The 26,227-nt window shown below is 46.3% G+C and overlaps 1 protein-coding gene across 1 annotated transcript in view; it reads right to left on the minus strand.

Moving 5' to 3' along the window:
* PLPPR5 (phospholipid phosphatase related 5) overlaps nt 1–26,227 on the minus strand; it is a 207,701-nt gene that overhangs the window by 16,342 nt on the left and 165,132 nt on the right. Inside the window, exons 4-5 of the mRNA XM_056523108.1 lie at nt 19,183–19,359; nt 17,820–17,939 (exon numbers count right to left, since the gene is read on the minus strand). Coding sequence (XP_056379083.1) covers nt 17,820–17,939; nt 19,183–19,359 — 297 coding nt within the window. The remainder of the gene's footprint in view (nt 1–17,819; nt 17,940–19,182; nt 19,360–26,227) is intronic.

The raw sequence follows: 26,227 nt of genomic DNA on the forward strand, positions 1-26,227 counted from the left end.
GACTGTGATGAAGAGCTGAGGGAAAGCAATGCATTCTGGGAATTGTAGTACTAAGCAACTGCTCAATCAAGAAGTAGTGGGAGGAAATGGCAGGAGAGAGGACTACGGACCCCAAAAAGCAGATATTTGTGATTTTAAAACAGGTGCAAGAAATAATGTAGGCTTCTGTAGCATTTTTATTTTTTGCCTAGTACCCCTTTAAGGGGGTGCGCCAGTGCTCCAGCATTCTGAACATTTTGTTCAGAACACTCGGAGCCGGAGGCCGTGATCGTGATGTCACGCCTCCTCAATTCATGTCTATGGGAGGGGGCGTGGTGTCTTTAGGAACAGAAAGACCAGGATATAGCACTGGATGAGGTTTCACTGCTTATATATAGACAGAACACAGGGAGTGGTGGTGGTTGTATTAATGGGGTGCGGAACAGGGGGATTGTTAGTATGGGCTGAAAGAGAGAGAGAGCCAGGGCTGTGCATCAGCAAGCTGTGCGCATGTCTCCCTCCTCCAGAGGATCCTCACTATCCCTGAAAGATAAATCAAATCTTCCCTCTCATCTAAGCAGCAGTAGTTCAGTGCTTAGTGTAACCCCTTGTTTGCTGTGCTGCTGCTGTTTCTATCCTTTCTGCTCACACAGCACCCTGGAAGCTTATTTATTGTATCACTAACTCCTCCTCCTCCAACATGCTGTCTATACTGTACTGTGTTAATGATCAGCGCAACACAGGGACAGCCTGTTCAGTTCAGGGTAGTTACACCAGCACTATGTCATGGCATAGCAGAGAGGATGCGGGGCATCTCTCATTTCTGCTGGACCACCTACCGATTGTTGGTCATTTTGCACTTACTGCTTCAACACTATTTATAAATGTCCTCTAGGTTCAACCGCACCCCCACATTACCAGGGCTGGAGCATAGATTTTTGCCACACTAGGCAAAAGCAAACTCCACCCATTTGTCCACCCTCTGACGCCCCCTCCTCATGTAATCTCCTTACTACTGGGGTGACACACTGTAACAAACCTCCTCCTCATGTAATCTCCTTACTACTGGGGTGACACACTGTAACAAACCTCCTCCTCATGTAATCTCCTTACTACTGGGGTGACACACTGTAACAAACCTCCTCCTCATGTAATCTCCTTACTACTGGGGAGACACAATGTAACAAACCTCCTCCTCATGTAATCTCCTTACTACTGGGGTGACACACTGTAACAAACCTCCTCCTCATGTAATCTTCTTACTCCTGGGGTGACACACTGTAACAAACCTCCTCCTCATGTAATCCCTTTACTACTGAGGTGACACACTGTAACAATCCTCCTCCTCATGTAATCCCCTTACTACTTGGGTGACACACTGTAACAAACCTCCTCCTCATGTAATCTCCTTACTACTGGGGTGACACACTGTAACAAACCTCCTCCTCATGTAATCCCCTTACTACTTGGGTGACACACTGTAACAAACCTCCTCCTCATGTAATCTCCTTACTACTGGGGTGACTCACTGTAACAAACCTCCTCCTCATGTAATCTCCTTACTACTGGGGTGACACACTGTAACAAACCTCCTCCTCATGTAATCTCCTTACTACTGGGGTGACACACTGTAACAAACCTCCTCCTCATGTAATCTCCTTACTACTGGGGTGACACACTGTAACAAACCTCCTCCTCATGTAATCTCCTTACTACTGGGGTGACTCACTGTAACAAGCCTCCTCCTCATGTAATCCCCTTACTACTTGGGTGACACACTGTAACAAACCTCCTCCTCGTGTAATCTCCTTCCCGGGGCGGAGTTGATGTGGGGTGGTGCTGTTTATCTTTCCTGCAGTAGCAGATCGGCGCCCCCATCAGGAGGGCGCTCTAGGCTGCTGCTTCTTTTGCCTATAGGGGGCGCCGGTCCTGCACATTACGCGTGGGCTCTGTTCACTCCGGCAGAGATCTTTTTGGTTTATTAGATGTCACATTCAGTAACTCTGTAGCCGTCATTCACCAGAGATGTTTAGAGAATCGTTACCGTCTCCGGCAGTCGCTCGTTATAATCACTTTACACTAAGACTAAATTACTTTCACTCATGAACTATAAACAGAAATCAACAGTGATGAGAATTTACATAAACCGTAATTAGCTGAACGATAAATGTATCGAGAGGAGCCGGCCTGACATGTACCGTACATACCGTGCTCTGTGAGCGCTCCAACAATGGTATTTACTGGTGTGGTAACCTTGGGGGATAAAGCCTTGTGGGGTGTAGGGTAGTTAGGGTGTTGCTGTTCAGAATAGTAAAGGGCGCTGTTAACCCTTGTTACACGTGACGCCAGGGTGAGGGTTAAATGCTGTATTCTTGATAGGCCTATTGCCATCCTTCCCAAGAGCAATAGGTGATGCAGAAATAAAGGATTGTCCACAACCGCTGTTAACTGAAAACTTGCAGGAACTTTTACTGAAGAATTTCTGTACATGTAGCAATAGTAACAGTCCAGATAACAGAGTCTCTATATATAGCTGAGCAGCGATTGACAGTTGGTTGGGATCAGATAAGTTCAACTTAGCTTCTTAAGGATTGTACAGCAGAGATCCGCTGGATTTAGGGGAGTATTTAGGTCCAGTGATCTTGCGGGGAGTAGCGGGGAATTGCTTAGTCTATCCGCTATGTTAGAGGCCGAGGCCGCAAGGCTTTGGCCTAGTAAATCGTCTTGTAAGCTGCGGAGATCCTACCTCTTCCAGAGTCAGCAACCCAAGGGAGGGACCAAGATGGCGCGGGTCCCTTATATGGGCAGGGGCCGGACGTTTTGAATTGGTCCATAACAACTGTCACTCACCGTTACAGTGCATTGTGGGTGAACACGTCATGAGAACCACCAAAGGTCCTTTAGCAAAACCATAGAGTTCTAACCTAATCATGTGACCCGCAGGTCCTGCTACGCTGAACAGGTAGGCATTTGAATATATACATATTTATACTTATATGAATTCCTATACAAATATGAACTAACTAAGGGGTGACAAGGGGATAACTACAGAAGAGGGACCCCGACGTTCCTAGGGACTCTGACTATGGGGACCTCTACAAAGGTACAGTATGAAATACAGTGCCGGGACACCACACTGGGGTCATCCATGAAGGCCCATCCATGAGCCCCAGTAGGACACGCCAATGTGATGGAGGGACCCCTCCTCTAGAAGAAGACCCCCACTGTAAGAGGAAGCCAACCCTGGTGGACCTGAGCTGTTATGACTTTAAAGGAATACTCCTGCCCTAAGACCTCTTATCCCCTATCCAAAGGATAGGGCATAAGATGTCTGATGGCGGGGCCCCGCCGCTGGGGACCCCCGCAAACTTTCATTCCGCACCCACCTTTGTGAGCATTCTGCAGCGCTGGAGGCTCAGAGTGTGAAGTGTTACGACCACGGGGCTGGAGTATGGTGATGTCACGACTCCACCCTCCCCCCCGTGTGATGTCATGCCCCACCCCCTCAATACAAGTCTAGACTTGCATTGAAAGGGCAGGCGTAACGTCACACAGGGGTGGAGTCATGATGTAATGCCCCCTCCCATAGACTTGCATTGAGGGGGCGGGGTGTGATGTCCCACAGGGGCCGAATCATGATGTCACGCCCCCTCCCATAGACTTGCATTGAGGGGGCGGGGCATGACATCACACGGGGGCAGAGTCATGAAGTCACACCCCCTCCTATAGAGTTGCATTGAGGGGCGAAGCATGATGTCACACGGGGGAGGAGTCATGATGTCCCAATACTCCGTCCCCGTGGTCAGGAGGCACAAGACTTTGAGCCTCCAGCGTTTCCTGCAGTGCTCACAGGTGGGTGCTGCATGCTAGATTGTGGGGATTCCCCGCGATCAGACATCTTATCCCTATCCTTTGTATAGGGGATAAGATGTCTTAGGGCAGGAGTACCCCTTTAATGGCCGTTCTCCAGTATATTCATGTAACACCCCCTTCCGCCTCTAGTTGCGGTCACTTGGTCGTAATTCCTTTCTATATTCTTGGCCTTGGTGATTATGGGAACCAAGGAGGCAACAATGAAGAACACAATGAAGCATCACAATGAAATTGTGCATTATAAGACTTAAGGGAGGCATTATGCGAAATGTGGCTGATAACATCTTGTAGGCGGGAGGGGAAATTTATTTAATCTGTGAGATATTAAAGGGGTATTCCAGGATTTTTGTTTTATTTGACTATGCTACAGGGGCGTAAAATTAGTGTAGTGCACAATATAGTGCCTGTACCTGTGTGTGATGTTCTGTGATCTTTGCCCTAAGTGCCGTCTCAGGTTTTCCCAGGTCGCAGTGTGGCCCAAGACATTACATCACTAGTCAGGTGTTCAGAGGAAGCCTGTCTGTGTTTCAATGGCGGAAGCGACTGCTGGATTTAAGGGTGAATCATTGTGCAGGGAATTGTAGTTTTGCAACTGCTGGAGGCACCCTGGTTAGAAAACACTGGTCTATTATTCACAGCACAGCATGGAAGGCAGCTTATCTGTGCTTTAATAAATGAGGTAGGTGATGTGTGGGAGGGAGAAAAATGACCTCACACTTACAAACAAGGGATCCCGGAACTTGTAGTTGGAGGGAGGGAACTCCAACAGGAAAGAGCCATTCCACAAAAATAAATTAGCAGTGTTATGGTGGACTCACAATACAGCCATTTAGCACCAAGACAAATCCTTCCTAAGCATGTCCATTACTGTCTGACAGGTAAGTACTAAGGTCACCTTATGGTAGAGAACCCTTTTAAGGTTATATCTGCTATGACAACATGGCTTACTATAGTGTGATATTGTCTTGGTACAAGACTAGGAATAAGTTTACGTGATTCTACATTAAAGGGGTACTCCGCTGCCCCAGCATTCAGAACATTTAACTCTGTACGCTTGGAGTGGGCAGCGAGGAGGCGTGACGGCCACCACCCCTCCTCCCATAGACTAACATTGAGGAGGTGTGGCCTGATGTCACAAGGGGCGTTGCAGTGACATCACGACCCCCGCCGTCTGCACCTAGCATTGTAAATGAACACCAGGTGCTGCACAGAGATGGAGGGAGGTCCCAGCGGCAGGACTCCAATGATCAGACATCTTGTCTAGGGGCGGAGTACCCTTTAATGTATTCATATTCAAGGGCGTTTTGCACATTTATCACCTGTTTATAGAAAAGACAATAAATAATAGATACATGGGGGGATTGTGAACGGAGAGGGGTCAAACACGAGGACTGCCTGTCCATCAAACTCTATGGGACGGTTGAAGGCAGCGGGTAAGGTGCTTTGTGGACTCTGTCAGCCCTATACACATTGAATAGTCCCCATGACTGACCTTCCCTGTCTTTTAAAGGGTACTCCGCACCTAAAATCTTATCCCCTATTTAAAGGATGGAGGATAAGATGTCTGATCCCAGGGGTCCCACCACTGGGACCCCCACAATCTCTGTGCAGCACCCAGCGTTCGTTTTGAATAGGGGATAAGATGTCTAGGGGCGGAGTACCCCTTTAAACACTCCTTACCGTGAACATTCAGTGAGGAAAAACAGGGGTCTCCAGACCCAAGTTCAAGTGAATGGTTGGGGGGCTCAGCATTGTGCAGCAATCAACAGCCATAACCACTGCTATATACACAGAACACGCAACGCAGAACGGAAGCATCGCACAATGGACGCTCTCCTCAGTCTCCTGCATCACATTTCAGAAAGAAATTAAAACTGATCACACACAATCCATCAACACCAAGATGGCACCAATACAAAGTCCATCAACACCAACATGGCACCAATACAAAGTTCATCAACACCAACATAGCACGAATACAAAGTCCATCAACACCAAGATGGCACCGATACAAAGTCCATCAACACCAACATGGCACCAATACAAAGTCCATCAACACCAAGATGGCACCAATACAAAGTCCATCAACACCCACATGGCACCAATACAAAGTCCATCAACACCAACATGGCACCAATACAAAGTCCATCAACACCAACATGGCACCAATACAAAGTCCATCAACACCAACATGGCACCAATACAAAGTCCATCAACACCAACATGGCACCAATACAAAGTCCATCAACACCAACATGGCACCAATACAAAGTCCATCAACACCAACATGGCACCAATACAAAGTCCATCAGCACCCACTTGGCAACAATACAAAGTCCATCAACACCAACAGGGCACCAATACTAAGTCCATCAACACCAACATGGCACCATTACAAAGTCCATAAACACCAACATGGCACCAATACAAAGCATATCAACACCAACATGGCACCAATACAAAGTTCATCAACACCCACATGGCACCAATACAAAGTCCATCAACACCAACATGGCACCAGTACAAAGTCCATCAACACCAACATGGCACCAGTACAAAGTCCATCAACACCAACATGGCACCTGTACAAAGTCCATCAACACCAACATGGCACCATTACAAGTCCATCAACACCAACATGGCACCAATACAAAGTCCATCAACACCAACATGGCACCAATACAAAGTCCATCAACACCCACATGGCACCAATACAAAGTCCATCAACACCAACATGGCACCAATACAAAGTCCATCAGCACCCACTTGGCAACAATACAAAGTCCATCAACACCAACAGGGCACCAATACTAAGTCCATCAACACCAACATGGCACCATTACAAAGTCCATCAACACCAACATGGCACCAATACAAAGCATATCATCACCAAGATGGCATCAATACAAAGTCCATCAACACCAACATGACACCAATACAAAGTTCATCAACACCCACATGGCACCAATACAAAGCCCATCAACACCAACATGGCACCAGTACAAAGTCCATCAACACCAACATGGCACCAGTACAAAGTCCATCAACACCCACATGGCACCAATACAAAGTCAATCAACACCAACATGGCACCAATACAAAGTCCATCAACACCCACATGGCACCAATACAAAGTCCATCAACACCAACATGGCACCAATACAAAGTCCATCAACACCCACATGGCACCAGTACAAAGTCCATCAACACCAACATGGCACCTGTACAAAGTCCATCAACACCAACATGGCACCAATACAAAGTCCATCAACACTAACATGGCACCATTACAAAGTCCATCAACACCAACATGGCACCAATACAAAGTCCATCAACACAAACATGGCACCAATACAAAGTCAATCAACACCAACATGGCACCTATACAAAGTCCATCAACACCCACATGGCACCAATACAAAGTCCAGGTCACGGGACAAAAAAAAAGCGCCACCATACAGCTCCATAGATGAAAAAGTTATAGGGATCAGAATATGGGGATTCAAAGCATTTCTTTTTTTAATTTATTTATTTTTGTTGTTGTTTTTTTTAAACACAAAAATTCCATAAATTGAGTATCGCTGTAATTGAACTAATCTGCAGGAAAAAAAAATTTCATATCAGTCTAAAGTGCAAAAACTAAATCCTATAAAAATGATTTATGGTAAGTTGTTATGAAGGCCGTCATTTAAAAATACAATTGTTCCTGCAAAAAACAAGCCCTTGTATGAGGAGGAGTCACAAACAGGGCAAAAATCATTGATGGGAGAAGGGGTTAAAGGGGTACTCCACTGCCTTGGTGTTCGGAATGTTTAGTTCTGAATGCTGGGTACAGGCTTCAGGGGTCGCCACGCCCTCTCCATAGACTTGCATTGAGGGGTCGTGGTGTGACTTCACAAGGGGCGTGGCGACCCCCGAAGCCAGAGTGCAGAACTAAATGTCCCAAATGCTGAGGCAGTGGAGTACCCCTTCAACCCCTTCTCCCATCAAGGGTTTTTATTCTTCTTATTTTTTGATGGAAACAATGGAAACTCCTACGTTTCGAAGCTCCAAATAACCTTTTAATTATTTTTTTCTTTGATCTGTAATTGTATTCTCTGTATTTGCCGGCACATATTGTATTAACGCCACGATTATAGTGATTCCGCACTTGTGTCCGTCCATTCTCAATGATTTCTCAGTGTTGCAGTATTATATCTCACAGCCGTGCGGTATTCGCTGTCTGGTGCTGAGATGTGTTAATTTACAATGAGATAGAAATCAGCGGCGCCGTTTATTAACCATGTTTAATGCTCCCCTGGGCTCCGGGCTGTATGGTCTACACCGCTGCGGCGATTCGTCATACCATCAGTCTGTTTGCTTATGTAGTTATTACCCTTCATTAACTATTTAAAAGCCGCCATTAATCCCAATGTGTCCCCCTGAAACATCATTCAAAATTATAATGAAATCGATCAACCATGGGATCCGACCTCGCCGCCCACAAGGGCAAAACGGAAAAACACAACTGGAAAACATAGTATACATTGCCCAGCCGAAACGATAAAACCACTGACAGGTCAAGTGAATACCATGGATTATCTAGTGACAATGGCGCCTGTCGGTAAATGAGTTATATTAGGACAAGTGAGCGGTCAGTTCATGAAGTGTAAGGATCTGAGCGACTGTGACCGGGGCCGAATAGTGAAGTGTAGACTCCGGGGTCAGATTATCTCAAGAGCGGGCGGTCTTATGAGGAGTTCCTGGTACCTAGTGCTTAGTATCAACCAAAAGTGTCCATAAAAGGCCAACCAGGGCCCGGGGACAGGGTCATGGGGTCCAAGGAAGGGCAACCGCTGACCAAAGGGGAAAAAAGACTCATTAATGTGTGTGGAGGGGGATGGTGAAGGCTAGCCTGTCTGGTCAAATCCCATAGAAGAGCTGACCATCAGATCACACAGGACATCACAGCTTGTTGTGTATTGGGCCCCACAGACTGGTCAGAGCCCACGTGACCCTTGTCAATCGCCAAGTGTCTTCAATGAGCATCAGAACTGGAGCGTGAAGCAATGGAAGAAGACGCCTGGTCTGATGGGTGACGTTCTCCATCATGCCGGGTGCGTCACCTGGGGAGGAGATGGCACAGTACAGCACGGTCCTAAAGATTCTAAAGTGACCCATTAAAGGGGTACTCTGCCCCTAGACTTCTTATCCCCTATACAAAAGATAGGGGATAAGATATCTGATCGCGGGGGTCCCGCCGCTGGGGACCGCCGCGATCTCGGCTGCGGCACCCCAGACATCAGGGGCACAGAGCCAACATCGCTCCGTGCTGGATGACTGGCGATGCGGGGCGGAAGCTCTTGACGTCACAGTCACACACCCCTCGTGACATCACGGCCACGCCCCCTCAATGCAAGTCTATGGAAGGGGTGTGACGGATGACTGGCAATGCTGGGCGGAGGCTCGTGACATCACAGTCACGCCCCGCTCAAGGCGTCATGGCCACGCCCCCTCACTGCAAGCCTATGGGAGGGGGCGTTGGGTGCAGCAGGGAGATCGCCGGGGGCCCAAGCCGCAGGACCCCCACGATCAGATATGTTATAGGGGAGGAGAACCCCTTTATGGTTCCATACAAATCAAACTGTTTACTGAATCATAATATGATCAAATGCGTCTGAAAATTTTTGAATGAATTCTCTTACCTGAACAGCAGTCACTTTAATGTGTATAGTTTTCATGGCCCTTCTGGTGGGGGCGGGGGGGGGGGGGGGCTATTGCAGAATTATTATGGCCCACGTAATGCCAAGTCTGTGTGGGGAAAAGATTTCTGCAGTAATATCTGGAAGTATTACTTTACTGAGAGAGTAGTGGATGCATGGAATAGTCTTCCTGCAGAAGTGGTCGCTGCAAATACAGTGAAGGAGTTTAAAAATGCATGGGATAAGCATAAGGCTATCCTTCATATAAGATAGGGATAAGCATAAGGCTATCCTTCATATAAGATAGGGATAGGTATAAGGCTATCCTTCATATAAGATAGGGATAAGTATAAGGCTATCCTTCATATAAGATAGGGATAGGTATAAGGCTATCCTTCATATAAGATAGGGATAGACATAAGGCTATCCTTCATATAAGATAGAGATAGGTATAAGGCTATCCTTCATATAAGATAGAGATAGGCACAAGGCTATCCTTCATATAAGATAGCGATAAGCATAAGGCTATGCTTCTTATAAGATAGAGATAGGTATAAGGCTATCCTTCATATAAGATAGGGATAGACATAAGGCTATCCTTCATATAAGATAGAGATAGGAATAAGGCTATCCTTCATATAAGATAGAGATAGGTATAAGGCTATCCTTCATATAAGATAGAGATCGGTATAATGCTATCCTTCATATAAGATAGGGATAGGTATAAGGCTATCCTTCATATAAGATAGAGATAGGTATAAGGCTATCCTTCATATAAGATAGGGATAGACATAAGGCTTTCCTTCATATAAGATAGGGATAGACATAAGGCTATCCTTCATATAAGATAGGGATAGATATAAGACTATCCTTCATATAAGATAGAGATAGGTATAAGGCTATCCTTCATATAAGATAGGGATAAGCATAAGACTGTCCTCCATATAAGATAGAGATAGGTATAAGGCTATCCTTCAAATAAGATAGGGATAGACATAAGGCTATTCTTCATATAAGATAGAGATAGGTATAAGGCTATCCTTCAAATAAGATAGGGATAGACATAAGGCTATTCTTCATATAAGATAGAGATAGGTATAAGGCTATCCTTCATATAAGATAGAGATAGGCATAAGGCTATCCTTCATATAAGATAGAGATAGGCACATGGCTATCCTTCATATAAGATAGGGATAAGCATAAGGCTATCCTTCTTATAAGATAGAGATAGGTATAAGGCTATCCTTCATATAAGATAGGGATACGTATAAGGTTATCCTTCATATAAGATACAGATAGGTATAAGGCTATCCTTCATATAAGATAGGGCTATCCTTGATATAAGATAAGGATAGGTATAAGGCTATCATTCAGATAAGATAGAGATAGGTATAAGGCTATCCTTCATATAAGATAGGGATAGAGATAAGGCTATCCTTCATATAAGATAGGGATAGAGATAAGGCTATCCTTGATATAAGATGAGGATAGGTATAAGGCTATCCTTCATATAAGATAGAGATAGGTATAAGGCTATCCTTCATATAAGATAGGGATAAGTATAAGGCTATCCTTCATATAAGACAGGGATAGGTATAAGTCTATCCATCATATAAGATAGAGATAGGTATAAGGCTATCCTTCATATAAGATAGGGATAGGTATAAGGCTATCCTTCATATAAGACAGGGATAGGTATAAGTCTATCCATCATATAAGATAGGGATAGGTATAAGGCTATCCTTCATATAAGATAGAGATAGATATAAGGCTATCCTTCATATAAGATAGAGATAGGTATAAGGCTATCCTTCATATAAGATAGAGATAGGTATAAGGCTATCCTTCATATAAGATAGAGATAGATATAAGGCTATCCTTCATATAAATTAGGGCCAGGGACTATTGATAGGATTCAGATTATTGGGCCAAATGGTTCTTTCCTGCCGACACATTCTATGTTTCTATGACTGATCTAGGGACTGTAATGGACCGGATAAGGGAGGATGGATGGGAGATTACACGGCAGGAGAATAACGCTGCTCCCCGCACTGCGGTTACCATGGAGAAAATACATCTATTGACTCAAGGTTGGAATGTGTATCATTTACTCCACATATGGTGGCACAGTACAACGCGCCTGCACCACATTCAGGAGACCAGATCTCATGCATATTCATTGCCTGTGGATCTGAGACCTGAAAACAAATATTTACAAGGTAAGAATTAATAAGAGAACGTGCTGGGGGCGGCGGAGTCCGGAGGAATATCACAGACTCGCTGAATAATTCTGCATGATTTGTGTCACGGATTAATAGATACCAACAGCCAAGATACCCCGAGGGCAACAGCTGTAACAGAGCCCCCTATAATGTATTGTGTATAGTACTGACCTCCCCATATAGGACAGAGAAACCTTATGGCCCCTCAGACTGAGTTCAACTGTACCCTCTGCACCCCTCTATAGATACACCCCTGAGGAGACCTTATAAAACCCTCTTCATCCCCTGTATTATGCCCCTGGAGATACCTTATAAAGCCCTATGCAAATAGAGAAAAGATCTTGGCTCTGGTACCTGATAGTTGCGGGTGTATAAATGGGATTACTGTACTAGTTGCATGGGGGTGCAGAGTACTATTTTGAGACACAGTGTTGAAAGTCACGAAAAATAGAAAAAACACAGCACTCACCCTTTACAGCAACGTGTCTTGGTTTATTCTAAGTCCAATGGTACAGAGGATCGTGGGGGGGAGGAAAGGAAAGTGGGCTCAGCCGAGACCAAGTCGCAACGGCTCCGTTATGCTGCAAAAACCAATTGGTCACGCCTTATAAAGCCCACTGCATCCCTCTATATATAAACCCCTGACGATACCTTATAAACCTATTGCACCCCTCTATAAATACACCCCTAAAGATACCTTATAAAGCCCTTGTAATGTCCGTTTGTTTGTTTTTGTATGTTTAGGTGTGTTTTTACACACTAGTATGTTCAGAGCAGTTTGCTATTCTCCCTGGATAGGAAATAGTTAATACTCTGAACGAATGAGAACTCAGGTGTGTCTATTTTGACCAGAATTCTCCTGGATTCGCTGCTGGTTATTTTGTGCAATAATGCTACTATTATGTCTGTTTGTGCAATACTCTGACTATGTCTGCTTGAGCATTTTTCCTTTTATTTACCTTGTGATTTTATCTGAGTCTTAGCCATCATTAAATAGTCTTGTTTCTTGTAGATTTTAGTCTGCTTCATTTGTCGGTTTTAGGATTAGTATGTCGTTCTGCTTAGTCTGTGTTCACACTGTGTTAGTCTAGTCTAGTGTTACCTGTGCTCTATATGTAATTATTATCCTGGAGTCTATTTTGACTCATCTGGTTCAAGTCCTGTTTTATGTTTTTATATTTCTGTTTCCTACCAGGTCAGCGTCCTGATCACACGGTGGTGTGTGCCCCACTGGCTAGTACTCTATTTTGCTTTATTATGCCGTCTACTCCTTTTGTGGAGTGGGGGGTCCAGTTTGTTAGTTCTGTGTCCCAGTGTGAATAGTGTCCTATGTTACCTGATCAGTTTAGCGTTCCAGCTCTCAGTTCTTCTGCTCATCCCCTGCAATTCCTGGTTTCTGCTGTATACTTGTATCATGCCTAGTCTTGTTCATTTACCCATGTCTGCCGTTTATCTGGATTCCGGTTAGTGAACTGTTTGTTAATACACTATATTCTGCCCTCTTAGTATTTGTATCCTGTCTGGTTTATCTGTTCTGTTTTTTGTATTCCCGTTCTGTTTCTGGCCAGTGACTGACTATGTATATTGTTTGTTTTATCGAACTCGGAGACTCAAAGGTTTCCTAGCTTGGAGAAGCAGCAACGCCCCCCCCGCGATTGGATATCTCATCCCCTCCTTTGGATAGGGGATAAGATGTCTAGGGGCAGAGTACCCTTTTAACTCTGTGCGTCCACGGCGTCAGGTCCAGAGAACGTCCTATGATCGTCCTCATTGGAAGAGATTAACAAATCCTTATCCCTGCGCATCTATAAGATGCAATAATAACCCACATGACTGGGTCACATGATCGGGTCACATGATTACCTGTCAGATGATTGGCTGATAATATAAATTAACTTGTTATATTGTCTTTGATATGACCCAATTATTCTCGCGGGTCCACGGGGCACATTGTGGCACAGTTTTGTTTAAGTTTCCGATTATAGTTTCTTGTTGTTTTTCTCCCGGAATCTTCTTGTTTGCAGAAATCATTTCACGCTCTACAAAACCCGAGTGATATTGAAATAATAATGAGTTCTATTAAAGTTTCGCCATCCGCATTCTGTCGGCTGGGTCTGAATTTTGTATCTTACGGACTTGATGTTTTGTAGCACGGAAGTAATTATGGTAAAATATAATGTACACGTTAAACATTTCCATTGGCTTCTACTGTCGGACAAAGGCCAGGATAGTGCCCATTGGGCCCCCATATGGCTTAATATATGTCAGTTTACCAGATAGTATAGTATATACCGCTATCCCAGCCAACAGGATCCATTGAGCTGATGTTATGGGTGATGAATGCCAAAGAATCGGCCCAGCACAGACTCCTCGGGGGAGGGGCTCCAGTGACATCACTGCATATATATGGACACTATTATTGGAGCTTCCCCAGGAAGAATCCTTTCTCTTCTTCTCCTGAGCGGCGCTCCTGATGATACACATATTGTATTAAGAAGCAAAACTACAGGGGAGAAGGACTCAGTATGGAGCCCAATTACCCATCTTTCCTGGAGAAGATCTGATGATGACACTTAAAGGGGTACTCCCCTGAAAACAGAGTCCCACTGATTGGGACTCTCACAATCTCCGCTGCGGCACCCCTGCCATTCGGTGCACGGAGCAAACTCCACTCCATGCCCAATGACTGGTAATGCCAGCTGCCACGCCCCCTCCATTCACGTCTATGGGAGGAGGAGTGACGGCTATGTTCTAGCTGTCACGGCCCCTTCCATAGACATGAATGGAGGGGGTGTGGTGTGACTTCACGAATGCGGAAGCTGCAAGCTTCTGTGTTTCATATGCCACTGCTGCCGGCCCGGAGATCACGGGGGTCCCCAGCGGCGGACCCCCACGAGCTAACATGTTATCCCCTATGTTTTCAGCAGAGTACCCTTTTAAAGGGGTACTCCGGTGAATACCTTTTTTCTTTTAAATCAACTGGTGCCAGAAAGTTAAACATATTTGTAAATTACTTCTATTAAAAAATCTTAATCCTTCCAGTTCTTATTAGCTGCTGAATGCTACAGAGGACATTCCTTTATTTTTGGAACACTGATGACATCACGAGCACAGTGCTCTCTGCTGACATCTCTGTCCATTTTAGCAACCGTGCATAGCAGATGCATGCTAAGGGCAGCATGGTGGTGGTGGTTAGCACTGCTGCCTTGCAGTGCTGGGGCCATGGGTTCAAATCCCACTAAGGACAACAATAAATAAAGACTTATTATTATTATTATTATAACGTCAGCAGACAGCACTGTGCTCATGATGTCATTAGAGAGCATTCCAAATTGAAAATAATTTCCTCTGTAGTATTCAGCAGCTAATAAGTACAGGAAGGATTACGATTTTTTTAATAGAAGTAATTTACAAATCTGTTTAACTTTCCGGAGCCAGTTGATTTAAAAGAAAAAAATTTTCACCGGAGTACCCCTTTAAGCCCTGTTCACATTATGGAGGGAATTCCAAGTCCTACTTGCACCGCCCCCTGTTAATTTCAGTGGGTAACAGTGCTCAGTTTAAGCATTGGGAGTTCTGCAACAGAACTTCCGACTAAGATTTGGATTTTGGCAGATAACGACAAATGTTACATTTTTAACCATAATACATCAGGAAAGTTCCATTCGTCAAATAACAGTGCCTATTGACACAAGCTTCAAACCGCATAATTTTTGCTCCACAGAATAATCTTCCTCGCTGCATTTCCTTAGTGTGAACTGATCTTTACTATACTTGCAGTATCAATACAGAGCAAGGTATCCCCTATATGCCTATACAAAGGTAGAAGTCTCAGCATAGTCAGGACAAGGTATTGTCATGCCCTAGGCAGATAAAACTAACGAACCAATAAATAATACCAGTATATAAGAAGGAATATCATCACCATACATATTACCATTATACTGTTACTAACCAAATCATGTATACTGAGACCAATATTACCAATAATACCAGTATACAAGGAGAAATATTATCACCATACATATTACCATTATACTGTTACTGACCAAATCCTGTATACTGAGACCAATAATACCAGTATACAAGGTGGAATATTATCGCCATACATATTACCATTATACTGTTACTAACCAAATCCTGTATACTGAGACCAATATTACCAATAATACCAGTATACAAGGAGAAATATTATCACCATACATATTACCATTATACTGTTACTGACCAAATCCTGTATACTGAAACAAATATTACCAATAATACCAGTATACAAGGAGAAATATTATCACCATACATATTACCATTATACTGTTACTGACCAAATCCTGTATACTGGCCAATATTACCAATAATACCAGTATATAAGAAGGAATATTGTCACCATACATATTACCATTATACTGTTACTGACCAAATCCTATAACCAAGACCATCATTACCAATATTAACAGTATCCCAGGGATAAATAATACCGCCACCTGTACAGTGGCTGAATAATACCACTATACTGTTACCATATAGAACACACTCTACAAAGACCCAACAGACCCCAATACAGGTGGTGTCTTCTGATTGGACTCATTATCTCTCTTTTCTTTTCTATTCTGACCACCGTGACAATATCTCCTTCCATGACTCGTATTCACTGAATCAGTGGGACACACTTTTCCAGTACAAACCTGGCCTTTTCCCCACCAATAGTACACCAAATGGTAATAATGCCTCTTGGTAAACAGGTGCCCCCCAGTAGACAGTTACCTCCACTGTACTGAAGATAAGTACTGCCAAGAAAATTTTAAGTTTCTCCCCAGTACAGACTGATACCCCCTAGGAAGTAGATAATTCCCCCCTGGTTTAGATCGGTGGCCCCTAGTATAAATAGTTGCCCCCCAGTTTAAAAATGTGTCCCCTCCGAGTTTATAGTTGTCCCTAAGTTCAGATAGATGCCTCTTAGTATAGATAGTTGCCCATAGATTAGAAATGTGCTCCCTAGTGTAAATAGTTGCCCCCCCCCTAATTTAAATAGGTGTCTCCTACAGGCCCAAGGGTCTCCTACAGGGTAAACTTTCACCTGCAAGTGTGACCTAAAGATGCGCTTACAGATAAAAGTGTTGTTTGCTATCCCAGAGATCCAGCAATTGGACCCCCCCTGACTGGGTAGGTGTTGGGGCCCTCAGTGGTTTTCTATCCTGCCTGTCCCTTGCCATCGGCCAAAAGTTGCTTCTTCCATTAAAGGTATGAACTGCAAGTTCTCCCGATGTGTATACCTCTGATGCATCCGGCTAAAATACAGCGTAATCCCAGCCTGATCCATCTAAAACTGAAAAAAAATAAGTAAATAGTCTTAATTAAAGGGGTACTCCGCTGCTCAGTGTTTGGAGCAAACTGTTCCGAATGCTGGAGCAGGCGCCGGGAGCTCGTGATGTCATAGCCCCGCCCCCTCATGACACCACGCCCCTCCCCCTCAATGCAAGTCTATGGGAGGGGTCGTGACAGCCTAGACTTGCATTGAGAGGGAGGGGCATGGTGTCATGAGGGGGCGGGGCTATGACGTCACGAGCTCCTGGCGCGGGCTCCAGCGTTCGGAACAGTTAGTTCCAAATGCTGAGCAGCTGAGTACTCCTTTAAAGTTATGTCACTATTTTGTGTATTCAGCTCCTCCGCACACATATGCGTCTCCATGGTTACATACAACTAACAAACTAGCAATAAAAATAAGGGCGGAAAGTAGAGATATTCTTGTTTTGACGCTTCCTCCTCAGTACATAGACCGATGTGGTGGATCCGCAGACCGGCAGTCCTATGTAACAATCAGTGTAGTCAGCCATGACTCTGTATCCTGCTCAGCGCATGGTTGCCTCTGCACCAGCAGCAGACGAGGGGTTAAGCCGCCCGCCAGACACTGAGATATTTGCTAAAGAAATATTTAATAAAAAGTAACTCTCTCCAGACAATTAATTTTTTGTAACAAATTCCTATTTTTTTACTTATCAGATCAAAAAATCCCATTGAAAGACACCGATAAAATGAGGAAACGGGTAATGGGACGGAAGGAACTTACCTTTTCCAAAGGACTTTCTACCCGGGGAATACTGATCATCGGCATCTGCGCCAAATTATCAATGGGCGACTTCTCCTGTTCTGACTGTCGTCCCTTAAAATTGTTAACCACACAGACGACCTGTAGAGAGACAGACATCTCGTAACATAAAGGATCTGTTAGGGTCTATTCACACAGCCGAATTTCCACTTGCGCAATTCTGCCTCAAATTAAAGCCCAATAGACTTCTATGGGATTCCGCACTCCCATTCACACTTCTTAAAGGGGTTGTGCGCTGCCCTGCCTTTCGGAGCTCCGCTCGCAGCGTCTGGAAGTTCATTACTCCGAATGCTGTGTGCGGGCTTCCGTCTTCGCGGCCGCCCCCTCGTGACGTCACGCCCGACCCCTCTTGACATCAAGCCCGCCCCCTCAACGAAAGTCTATGGGAAGGGGGCGCGACCGCTGTCACGCCCCCTTCCCATAAACTTTGGTTGAGGGGGCGGGCGTGACGTCACGAGGGGGCGGCCGCGAAGACGGAAGCCCGCACACAGCATTCGGAGTAATGAACTTCCGGACGCTGCGAGCAGAGCTCCGAAAGGCAGAGCAGCGCACAACCCCTTTGAGGATTTCCATTTTACATGATACAAATTCAGTATATTAATGTGAAAAAACCCTAGAAAAGCCCTTGACCGACTGCATCTCCCTCACAGGGCCTGTACCCCGCAGTCGGCATTGCAGCTCATCATCTGTGAGTAAACCCTCAGTGAAGATAGAGACTTTTAGGTTCGAATGACACTTCAAAAAGGTTAGAGAACACAGTACATATTCTACGGATCTGCGCTTTCCCACTTAAAGGGGTACTCCGCTGCTAGACATCTAATCCTCTATCCAAAGGATAGGGGATATGATGTCTGATCGTGGGGGTCCCGCACCCAATGATAATGGTTGTGACATCATGGCCACGCCCCCTCGCAATGTCACACAAAGCCCCTCCGTGTCAGCTGACACGCCCCCTCCCATAGACATGAATGGAGGGTCATGGCGTGACATCACAAGAGGGTGTGACCATGACATCATGATATTCAGAATGCCGGAGCACTGGAATACCCCTTTAAGACTACATCAGGGGAATATTATTATCCATACCCCCTACTTCTGTAGCCCCCTCAGCACTGGTTAGTCCTACAGAGCATGGGGATAACCTGCAGAAGCCCTCTGGCCATTCAACATGTATATTGTGACCAGCTGTGGAACCACAAGGCCCAGACAGCCAACAGGCTTGGCCCCCTACACTGAGCTTCGTCTGGGGTGACCACGAGTCTTGTCCGCGGACATGTGATTAAATTTTATGAAGAATTTACTATAGAGAAGTGTCTTTACCTACCAGAAACACGGCTATTGATATTCCAATAAGGAACCCGGCTATGACATCCGACCAATGGTTGCGATATTCCGCCACTCTGTTTATTCCGGTAAGAAATGCCAGACACATCAAGCCCAGGCAGAGGACAGGTTTGGCGAGTCGTGTCCCTTTGGCTTTAATGGTGCTGGTGATATACATCTGAAAAATAAAAATAATATATAACAATAACAAAATAAATGGGGGAGAAATGGTGAATTAGTGACCTCCCTCTACTGGTTCGTGACCTCTGAAGACTATTACTTGGTCACCTATAAATGGGCGTCCTATTATTCAGCGTTTCCCCTATAGTAGTGTATGGTCACCTATAAATGGGCGTCCTATTATTCAGCGTTTTCCCTATAATAGTGTATGGTCACCTATAAATGGGCGTCCTATTATTCAGCGTTTCCCCTATAATAGTGTATGGTCACCTATAAATGGGCGTCCTATTATTCAGTGTTTCCCCTATAGTAGTGTATGGTCACTTATAAATGGGCGTCCTATTATTCAGCGTTTTCCCTATAATAGTGTATGGTCACCTATAAATGGGCGTCCTATTATTCAGCGTTTCCCCTATAATAGTGTATGGTCACCTATAAATGGGCGTCCTATTATTCAGTGTTTCCCCTATAGTAGTGTATGGTCACCTATAAATGAGCGTCCTATTATTTAGCGTTTTCCATATAGTAGTGTATGGTCACCTATAAATGAGCATCCTATTATTCAGCGTTACCTCTATAGTAGTGTATGGTCACCTATAAATGGGCGTCCTATTATTCTGTGTTTCCCCTATAGTAGTGTATGGTCACCTATAAATGGGCGTCCTATTATTTAGCGTTTCCCCTATAGTAGTGTATGGTCACCTATAAATGGGCGTCCTATTATTCTGTGTTTCCCCTATAGTAGTGTATGGTCACCTATAAATGGGCGTCCTATTATTTAGCTTTTCCCCTATAGTAGTGTATGGTCACCTATAAATGGGCGTCCTATTATTCAGCGTTACCTCTATAGTAGTGTATGGTCACCTATAAATGGGCGTCCTATTATTCAGCGTTTCCACTATAGTAGTGTATGGTCATCTATAAATGGGCGTCCTATTATTTAGCGTTTCCCCTATAGTAGTGTATGGTCACCAATAAATGTGCGTCCTATTATTCAGTGTTTCCCCTATAGTAGTGTATGGTCACCTATAAATGGGCGTCCTATTATTCTGTGTTTCCCCTATAGTAGTGTATGGTCACCTATAAATGAGCGTCCTATTATTTAGCGTTTCCCCTATAATAGTGTATGGTCACTGTTACGCCGAGCGCTCCGGGTCCCCGCTCCTCCCCGGAGCGCTCGCAACATCCTCGCAATTGCAGCGCCCCAGTCAGACCTGCTGACCGGGTGCGCTGCAATATCTCTCTCAGCCGGGATGCGATTCGCGATGCGGGAGGCGCCCGCTCGCGTACCTGACCCGTTCCCCGTCGGTCTTGTCCCGGCGCGCGCGGCCCCGCTCCTTAGGGCGTGCGCGCGCCGGGTCTCTGCAATTTAAAGGGCCACTGCGCCACTGATTGGCGCAGCAGGCTTAATTAGTGTGTTCACCTGTGCACTCCCTACTTATACCTCACTTCCCCTGCACTCCCTCGCCGGATCTTGTTGCCATTGTGCCAGTGAAAGCATTTCCTTGTGTGTTCCTAGCCTGTGTTCCAGACCTCCTGCCGTTGCCCCTGACTACGATCCTTGCTGCCTGACCTGGCCTTCTGCTACGTCCGACCTTGCTCTTGTCTACTCCCTTGTACCGCGCCTATCTTCAGCAGTCAGAGAGGTTGAGCCGTTGCTGGTGGATACGACCTGGTTGCTACCGCCGCTGCAAGACCATCCCGCTTTGCGGCGGGCTCTGGTGAATACCAGTAGCAACTTAGAACCGGTCCACCAACACGGTCCACGCCAATCCCTCTCTGGCACAGAGGATCCACCTCCAGCCAGCCGAATCGTGACAGTAAATCCGGCCATGGATCCCGCTGAAGTCCCACTGCCAGTTGTCGCCGACCTCACCACGGTGGTCGCCCAGCAGTCGCAACAGATAGCGCAACAAGGCCACCAGCTGTCTCAACTGACCGTGATGCTACAGCAGTTACTACCACAACTCCAGCAACAATCTCCTCCGCCAGCTCCTGCACCTCCTCCGCAGCGAATGGCCGCTTCCGGCCTACGATTATCCTTGCTGGATAAATTTGATGGGGACTCTAAGTTTTGCCGTGGCTTTCTTTCGCAATGTTCCCTGCACTTGGAGATGATGTCGGACCAGTTTCCTACTGAAAGGTCTAAGGTGGCTTTCGTAGTCAGCCTTCTGTCTGGGAAAGCTCTGTCATGGGCCACACTGCTCTGGGACCGCAATGACCCTGTCACTGCCTCTGTACACTCCTTCTTCACGGAGATTCGAAGTGTCTTTGAGGAACCTGCCCGAGCCTCTTCTGCTGAGACTGCCCTGCTGAACCTGGTCCAGGGTAATTCTTCTGTTGGCGAGTACGCCATCCAATTCCGTACTCTTGCCTCCGAATTATCCTGGAATAATGAGGCCCTCTGCGCGACCTTTAAAAAAGGCCTATCCAGCAACATTAAAGATGTGCTGGCCGCACGAGAAATTCCTGCTAACCTGCATGAACTTATTCATCTTGCCACCCGCATTGACATGCGTTTTTCCGAAAGGCGTCAGGAGCTCCGCCAGGATATGGACTTTGTTCGCACGAGGCATTTTTTCTCCTCTCTCCTCTGGTCCTCTGCAATCCGTTCCTGTGCCTCCCGCCGTGGAGGCTATGCAAGTTGACCGGTCTCGCTTGACACCTCAAGAGAGGACACGACGCCGCATGGAGAATCTGTGCCTGTACTGTGCCGGTACCGAACACTTCTTGAAGGATTGTCCTATCCGTCCTCCCCGCCTGGAAAGACGTACGCTGACTCCGCACAAAGGTGAGACAGTTCTTGACGTCAACTCTGCTTCTCCACGCCTTACTGTGCCTGTGCGGATATCTTCCTCTACCTTCTCCTTCTCTGCTATGGCCTTCTTGGATTCCGGATCTGCAGGAAATTTTATTTTGGCCTCTCTCATCAACAGGTTTAACATCCCGGTGACCAGTCTCGCCAGACCCCTCTACATCAATTCTGTTAACAATGAAAGATTGGACTGTACCGTGCGTTACCGCACGGGACCTCTCCTAATGTGCATCGGACCTCATCACGAAAAAATTGAATTTTTGGTCCTCTCCAACTGCACTTCCGAAATTCTTCTTGGATTACCGTGGCTTCAACGCCATTCCCCAACCCTTGATTGGTCCACAGGAGAAATCAAGAACTGGGGTACTTCTTGTCTCAAGGACTGTCTTAAACCGGTTCCCAGTACTCCCTGCCGTGACCCTGTGGTTCCCCCTGTACCCGGTCTTCCTAAGGCTTATATGGACTATGCTGACGTGTTTTGCAAAAAGCAAGCTGAGACTTTACCTCCTCACAGGCCTTATGACTGTCCTATTGACCTCCTCCCGGGTACTACTCCACCCCGGGGCAGAATCTATCCTCTGTCTGCTCCAGAGACTCTTGCCATGTCAGAGTACATCCAGGAAAATTAAAAAAAAGGGGTTTATCCGCAAATCCTCCTCTCCTGCCGGAGCTGGATTTTTTTTTGTGTCCAAAAAAGATGGCTCCGTACGTCCTTGCATTGATTACCGCGGACTTAATAAAATCACGGTAAAAAACCGCTACCCCTTACCTCTTATCTCGGAACTCTTTGATCGCCTACAAGGTGCCCACATCTTTACCAAACTGGACTTAAGAGGTGCTTATAATCTCATCCACATCAGGGAGGGGGACGAATGGAAGACTGCATTTAACACCAGAGATGGACACTTTGAGTATCTGGTCATGCCCTTTGGCCTGTGCAACACCCCTGCCGTCTTCCAAGACTTTGTTAATGAAATTTTTTGTGATCTCTTATATTCCTGTGTTGTGGTTTATCTGGACGATATTCTGATTTTTTCTGCCAACTTAGAAGAACACCGCCAGCATGTCCGCATGGTTCTTCAGAGACTTCGAGACAATCAACTTTATGCCAAAATGGAGAAATGTCTCTTTGAATGTCAATCTCTTCCTTTCCTAGGATACTTGGTCTCTGGCCAGGGACTACAAATGGACCCAGATAAGCTAGCTGCTGTATTAGATTGACCACGCCCCTCCGGACTCCGTGCTATCCAACGTTTTTTTGGGGTTCGCCAATTATTACAGACAATTTATTCCACACTTTTCCACTATTGTGGCTCCTATTGTGGCTTTAACCAAGAAAAATGCCAATCCCAAGTCCTGGTCTCCCCAAGCGGAAGACGCATTTAAACATCTCAAGTCTGCCTTTTCTTCTGCTCCCGTGCTCTCCAGACCTGACCCATCTAAACCCTTCCTATTGGAGGTAGATGCCTCCTCAGTGGGAGCTGGAGCTGTCCTTCTACAAAAAAATTCTTCCGGGCATGCTGTGACTTGTGGGTTTTTTTCTAGGACCTTCTCCCCGGCGGAGAGAAACTATTCCATCGGGGATCGAGAACTACTGGCCATTAAATTGGCGCTTGAGGAATGGAGGCATCTGCTGGAGGGATCAAAATTTCCAGTTATCATATACACTGATCACAAGAATCTCTCCTATCTCCAGTCTGCCCAACGACTGAACCCTCGCCAGGCCAGGTGGTCGTTGTTCTTTGCCCGTTTTAACTTTGAAATTCATTTTCGCCCTGCCGACAAGAACATTAGGGCTGATGCCCTCTCTCGTTCCTCGGATGCCTCTGAAGTAGAGCTCTCTCCGCAACACATCATTCCTCCTGACTGTCTGATCTCCACTTCTCCAGCCTCCATCAGGCAAACTCCTCCAGGGAAGACCTTCGTTTCTCCACGCCAGCGTCTCGGGATTCTCAAATGGGGACACTCCTCCCACCTCGCAGGTCATGCGGGCATCAAAAAATCCTTGCAACTCATCTCTCGTTTTTATTGGTGGCCGACTCTGGAGACGGATGTTGTTGATTTTGTGCGGGCCTGTACTGTCTTTGCCCGGGATAAGACTCCTCGCCAGAATCCTGCTGGCCTCCTTCATCCTCTGCCTGTCCCCGAACAGCCTTGGTCTCTGATTGGTATGGACTTTATTACTGACTTGCCCTCATCCCGTGGCAACACTGTTGTTTGAGTGGTCGTTGATCGATTTTCCAAGATGGCACATTTTATTCCTCTTCCTGGTCTTCCTTCAGCGCCTCAGTTGGCAAAGCAATTTTTTGTACACATTTTTCGCCTTCACGGTTTGCCCACGCAGATCGTCTCGGATAGAGGCGTCCAATTCGTGTCTAAATTCTGGAGGGCCCTCTGTAAACAGTTCAAGATTAAATTAAACTTCTCTTCTTCTTATCATCCCCAATCCAATGGGCAAGTAGAAAGAATTAATCAGGTCCTGGGTGACTATTTACGGCATTTTGTTTCCTCTCGCCAGGATGACTGGGCAGATCTTCTACCATGGGCCGAATTCTCATACAACTTCAGAATCTCCGAATCTTCTGCTAAGTCCCCATTTTTCGTGGTGTACGGCCGTCACCCTCTTCCCCCCCTCCCTACTCTCTTGCCCTCTGGTTTGCCCGCTGTGGATGAAGTGACTCGTGATCTTTCCACCATATGGAAAGAGACCGAAAATTCTCTTTTACAGGCTTCATCCCGCATGAAAAGGTTTGCCGATAAGAAAAGAAGAACTCCCCCCATTTTTGCTCCCGGGGACAAGGTATGGCTCTCCGCTAAATATGTCCGCTTTCGTGTCCCCAGTTACAAACTGGGACCATGCTATCTTGGTCCTTTCAAAGTCTTGTGCCAGATTAACCCTGTCTCTTACAAACTCCTTTTTCCTCCTTCTCTTCGTATTCCCAATGCCTTCCATGTCTCTCTCCTTAAACCACTCATCATTAACCGCTTCTCTCCCAAACTTGTTTCTCCCACTCCTGTTTCCGGTTCTTCTGACGTCTTCTCCGTGAAGGAGATCCTGGCCTCCAAGACGGTCAGAGGAAAAAACATTTTTGTTGGTGGATTGGGAAGGCTGTGGCCCAGAAGAGAGATCCTGGGAGCCTGAGGACAACATCCTAGACAAAAGTCTTATCCTCAGGTTCTCAGGCTCCAAGAAGAGGGGGAGACCCAAGGGGGGGGGGTACTGTTACGCCGAGCGCTCCGGGTCCCCGCTCCTCCCCGGAGCGCTCGCAACATCCTCGCAATTGCAGCGCCCCGGTCAGACCTGCTGACCGGGTGCGCTGCAATATCTCTCTCAGCCGGGATGCGATTCGCGATGCGGGAGGCGCCCGCTCGCGATGCGCATCCCGGCTCCCGTACCTGACCCGTTCCCCGTCGGTTTTGTCCCGGCGCGCGCGGCCCCGCTCCTTAGGGCGCGCGCGCCGGGTCTCTGCAATTTAAAGGGCCACTGCGCCACTGATTGGCGCAGCAGGCCTAATCAGTATTCTCACCTGTGCACTCCCTATGTATACCTCACTTCCCCTGCACTCCCTCGCCGGATCTTGTTGCCATTGTGCCAGTGAAAGCGTTTCCTTGTGTGTTCCTAGCCTGTGTTCCAGACCTCCTGCCGTTGCCCCTGACTACGATCCTTGCTGCCTGCCCTGACCTTCTGCTACGTCCGACCTTGCTCTTGTCTACTCCCTTGTACCGCGCCTATCTTCAGCAGTCAGAGAGGTTGAGCCTTTGCTGGTGGATACGACCTGGTTGCTACCGCCGCTGCAAGACCATCCCGCTTTGCGGCGGGCTCTGGTGAATACCAGTAGCAACTTAGAACCGGTCCACCAACACGGTCCACGCCAATCCCTCTCTGGCACAGAGGATCCACCTCCAGCCAGCCGAATCGTGACAGTCACCTATAAATGGGCGTCCTATTATTTAGCGTTTCCCCTATAATAGTGTATGGTCACCTATAAATGGGCGTCCTATTATTCAGTGTTTCCCCTATAGTAGTGTATGGTCACCTATAAATGGGCGT

The sequence above is a fragment of the Hyla sarda genome, chromosome 6 (assembly GCF_029499605.1).
Source record: "Hyla sarda isolate aHylSar1 chromosome 6, aHylSar1.hap1, whole genome shotgun sequence".
Lineage (NCBI taxonomy): Eukaryota > Metazoa > Chordata > Amphibia > Anura > Hylidae > Hyla > Hyla sarda.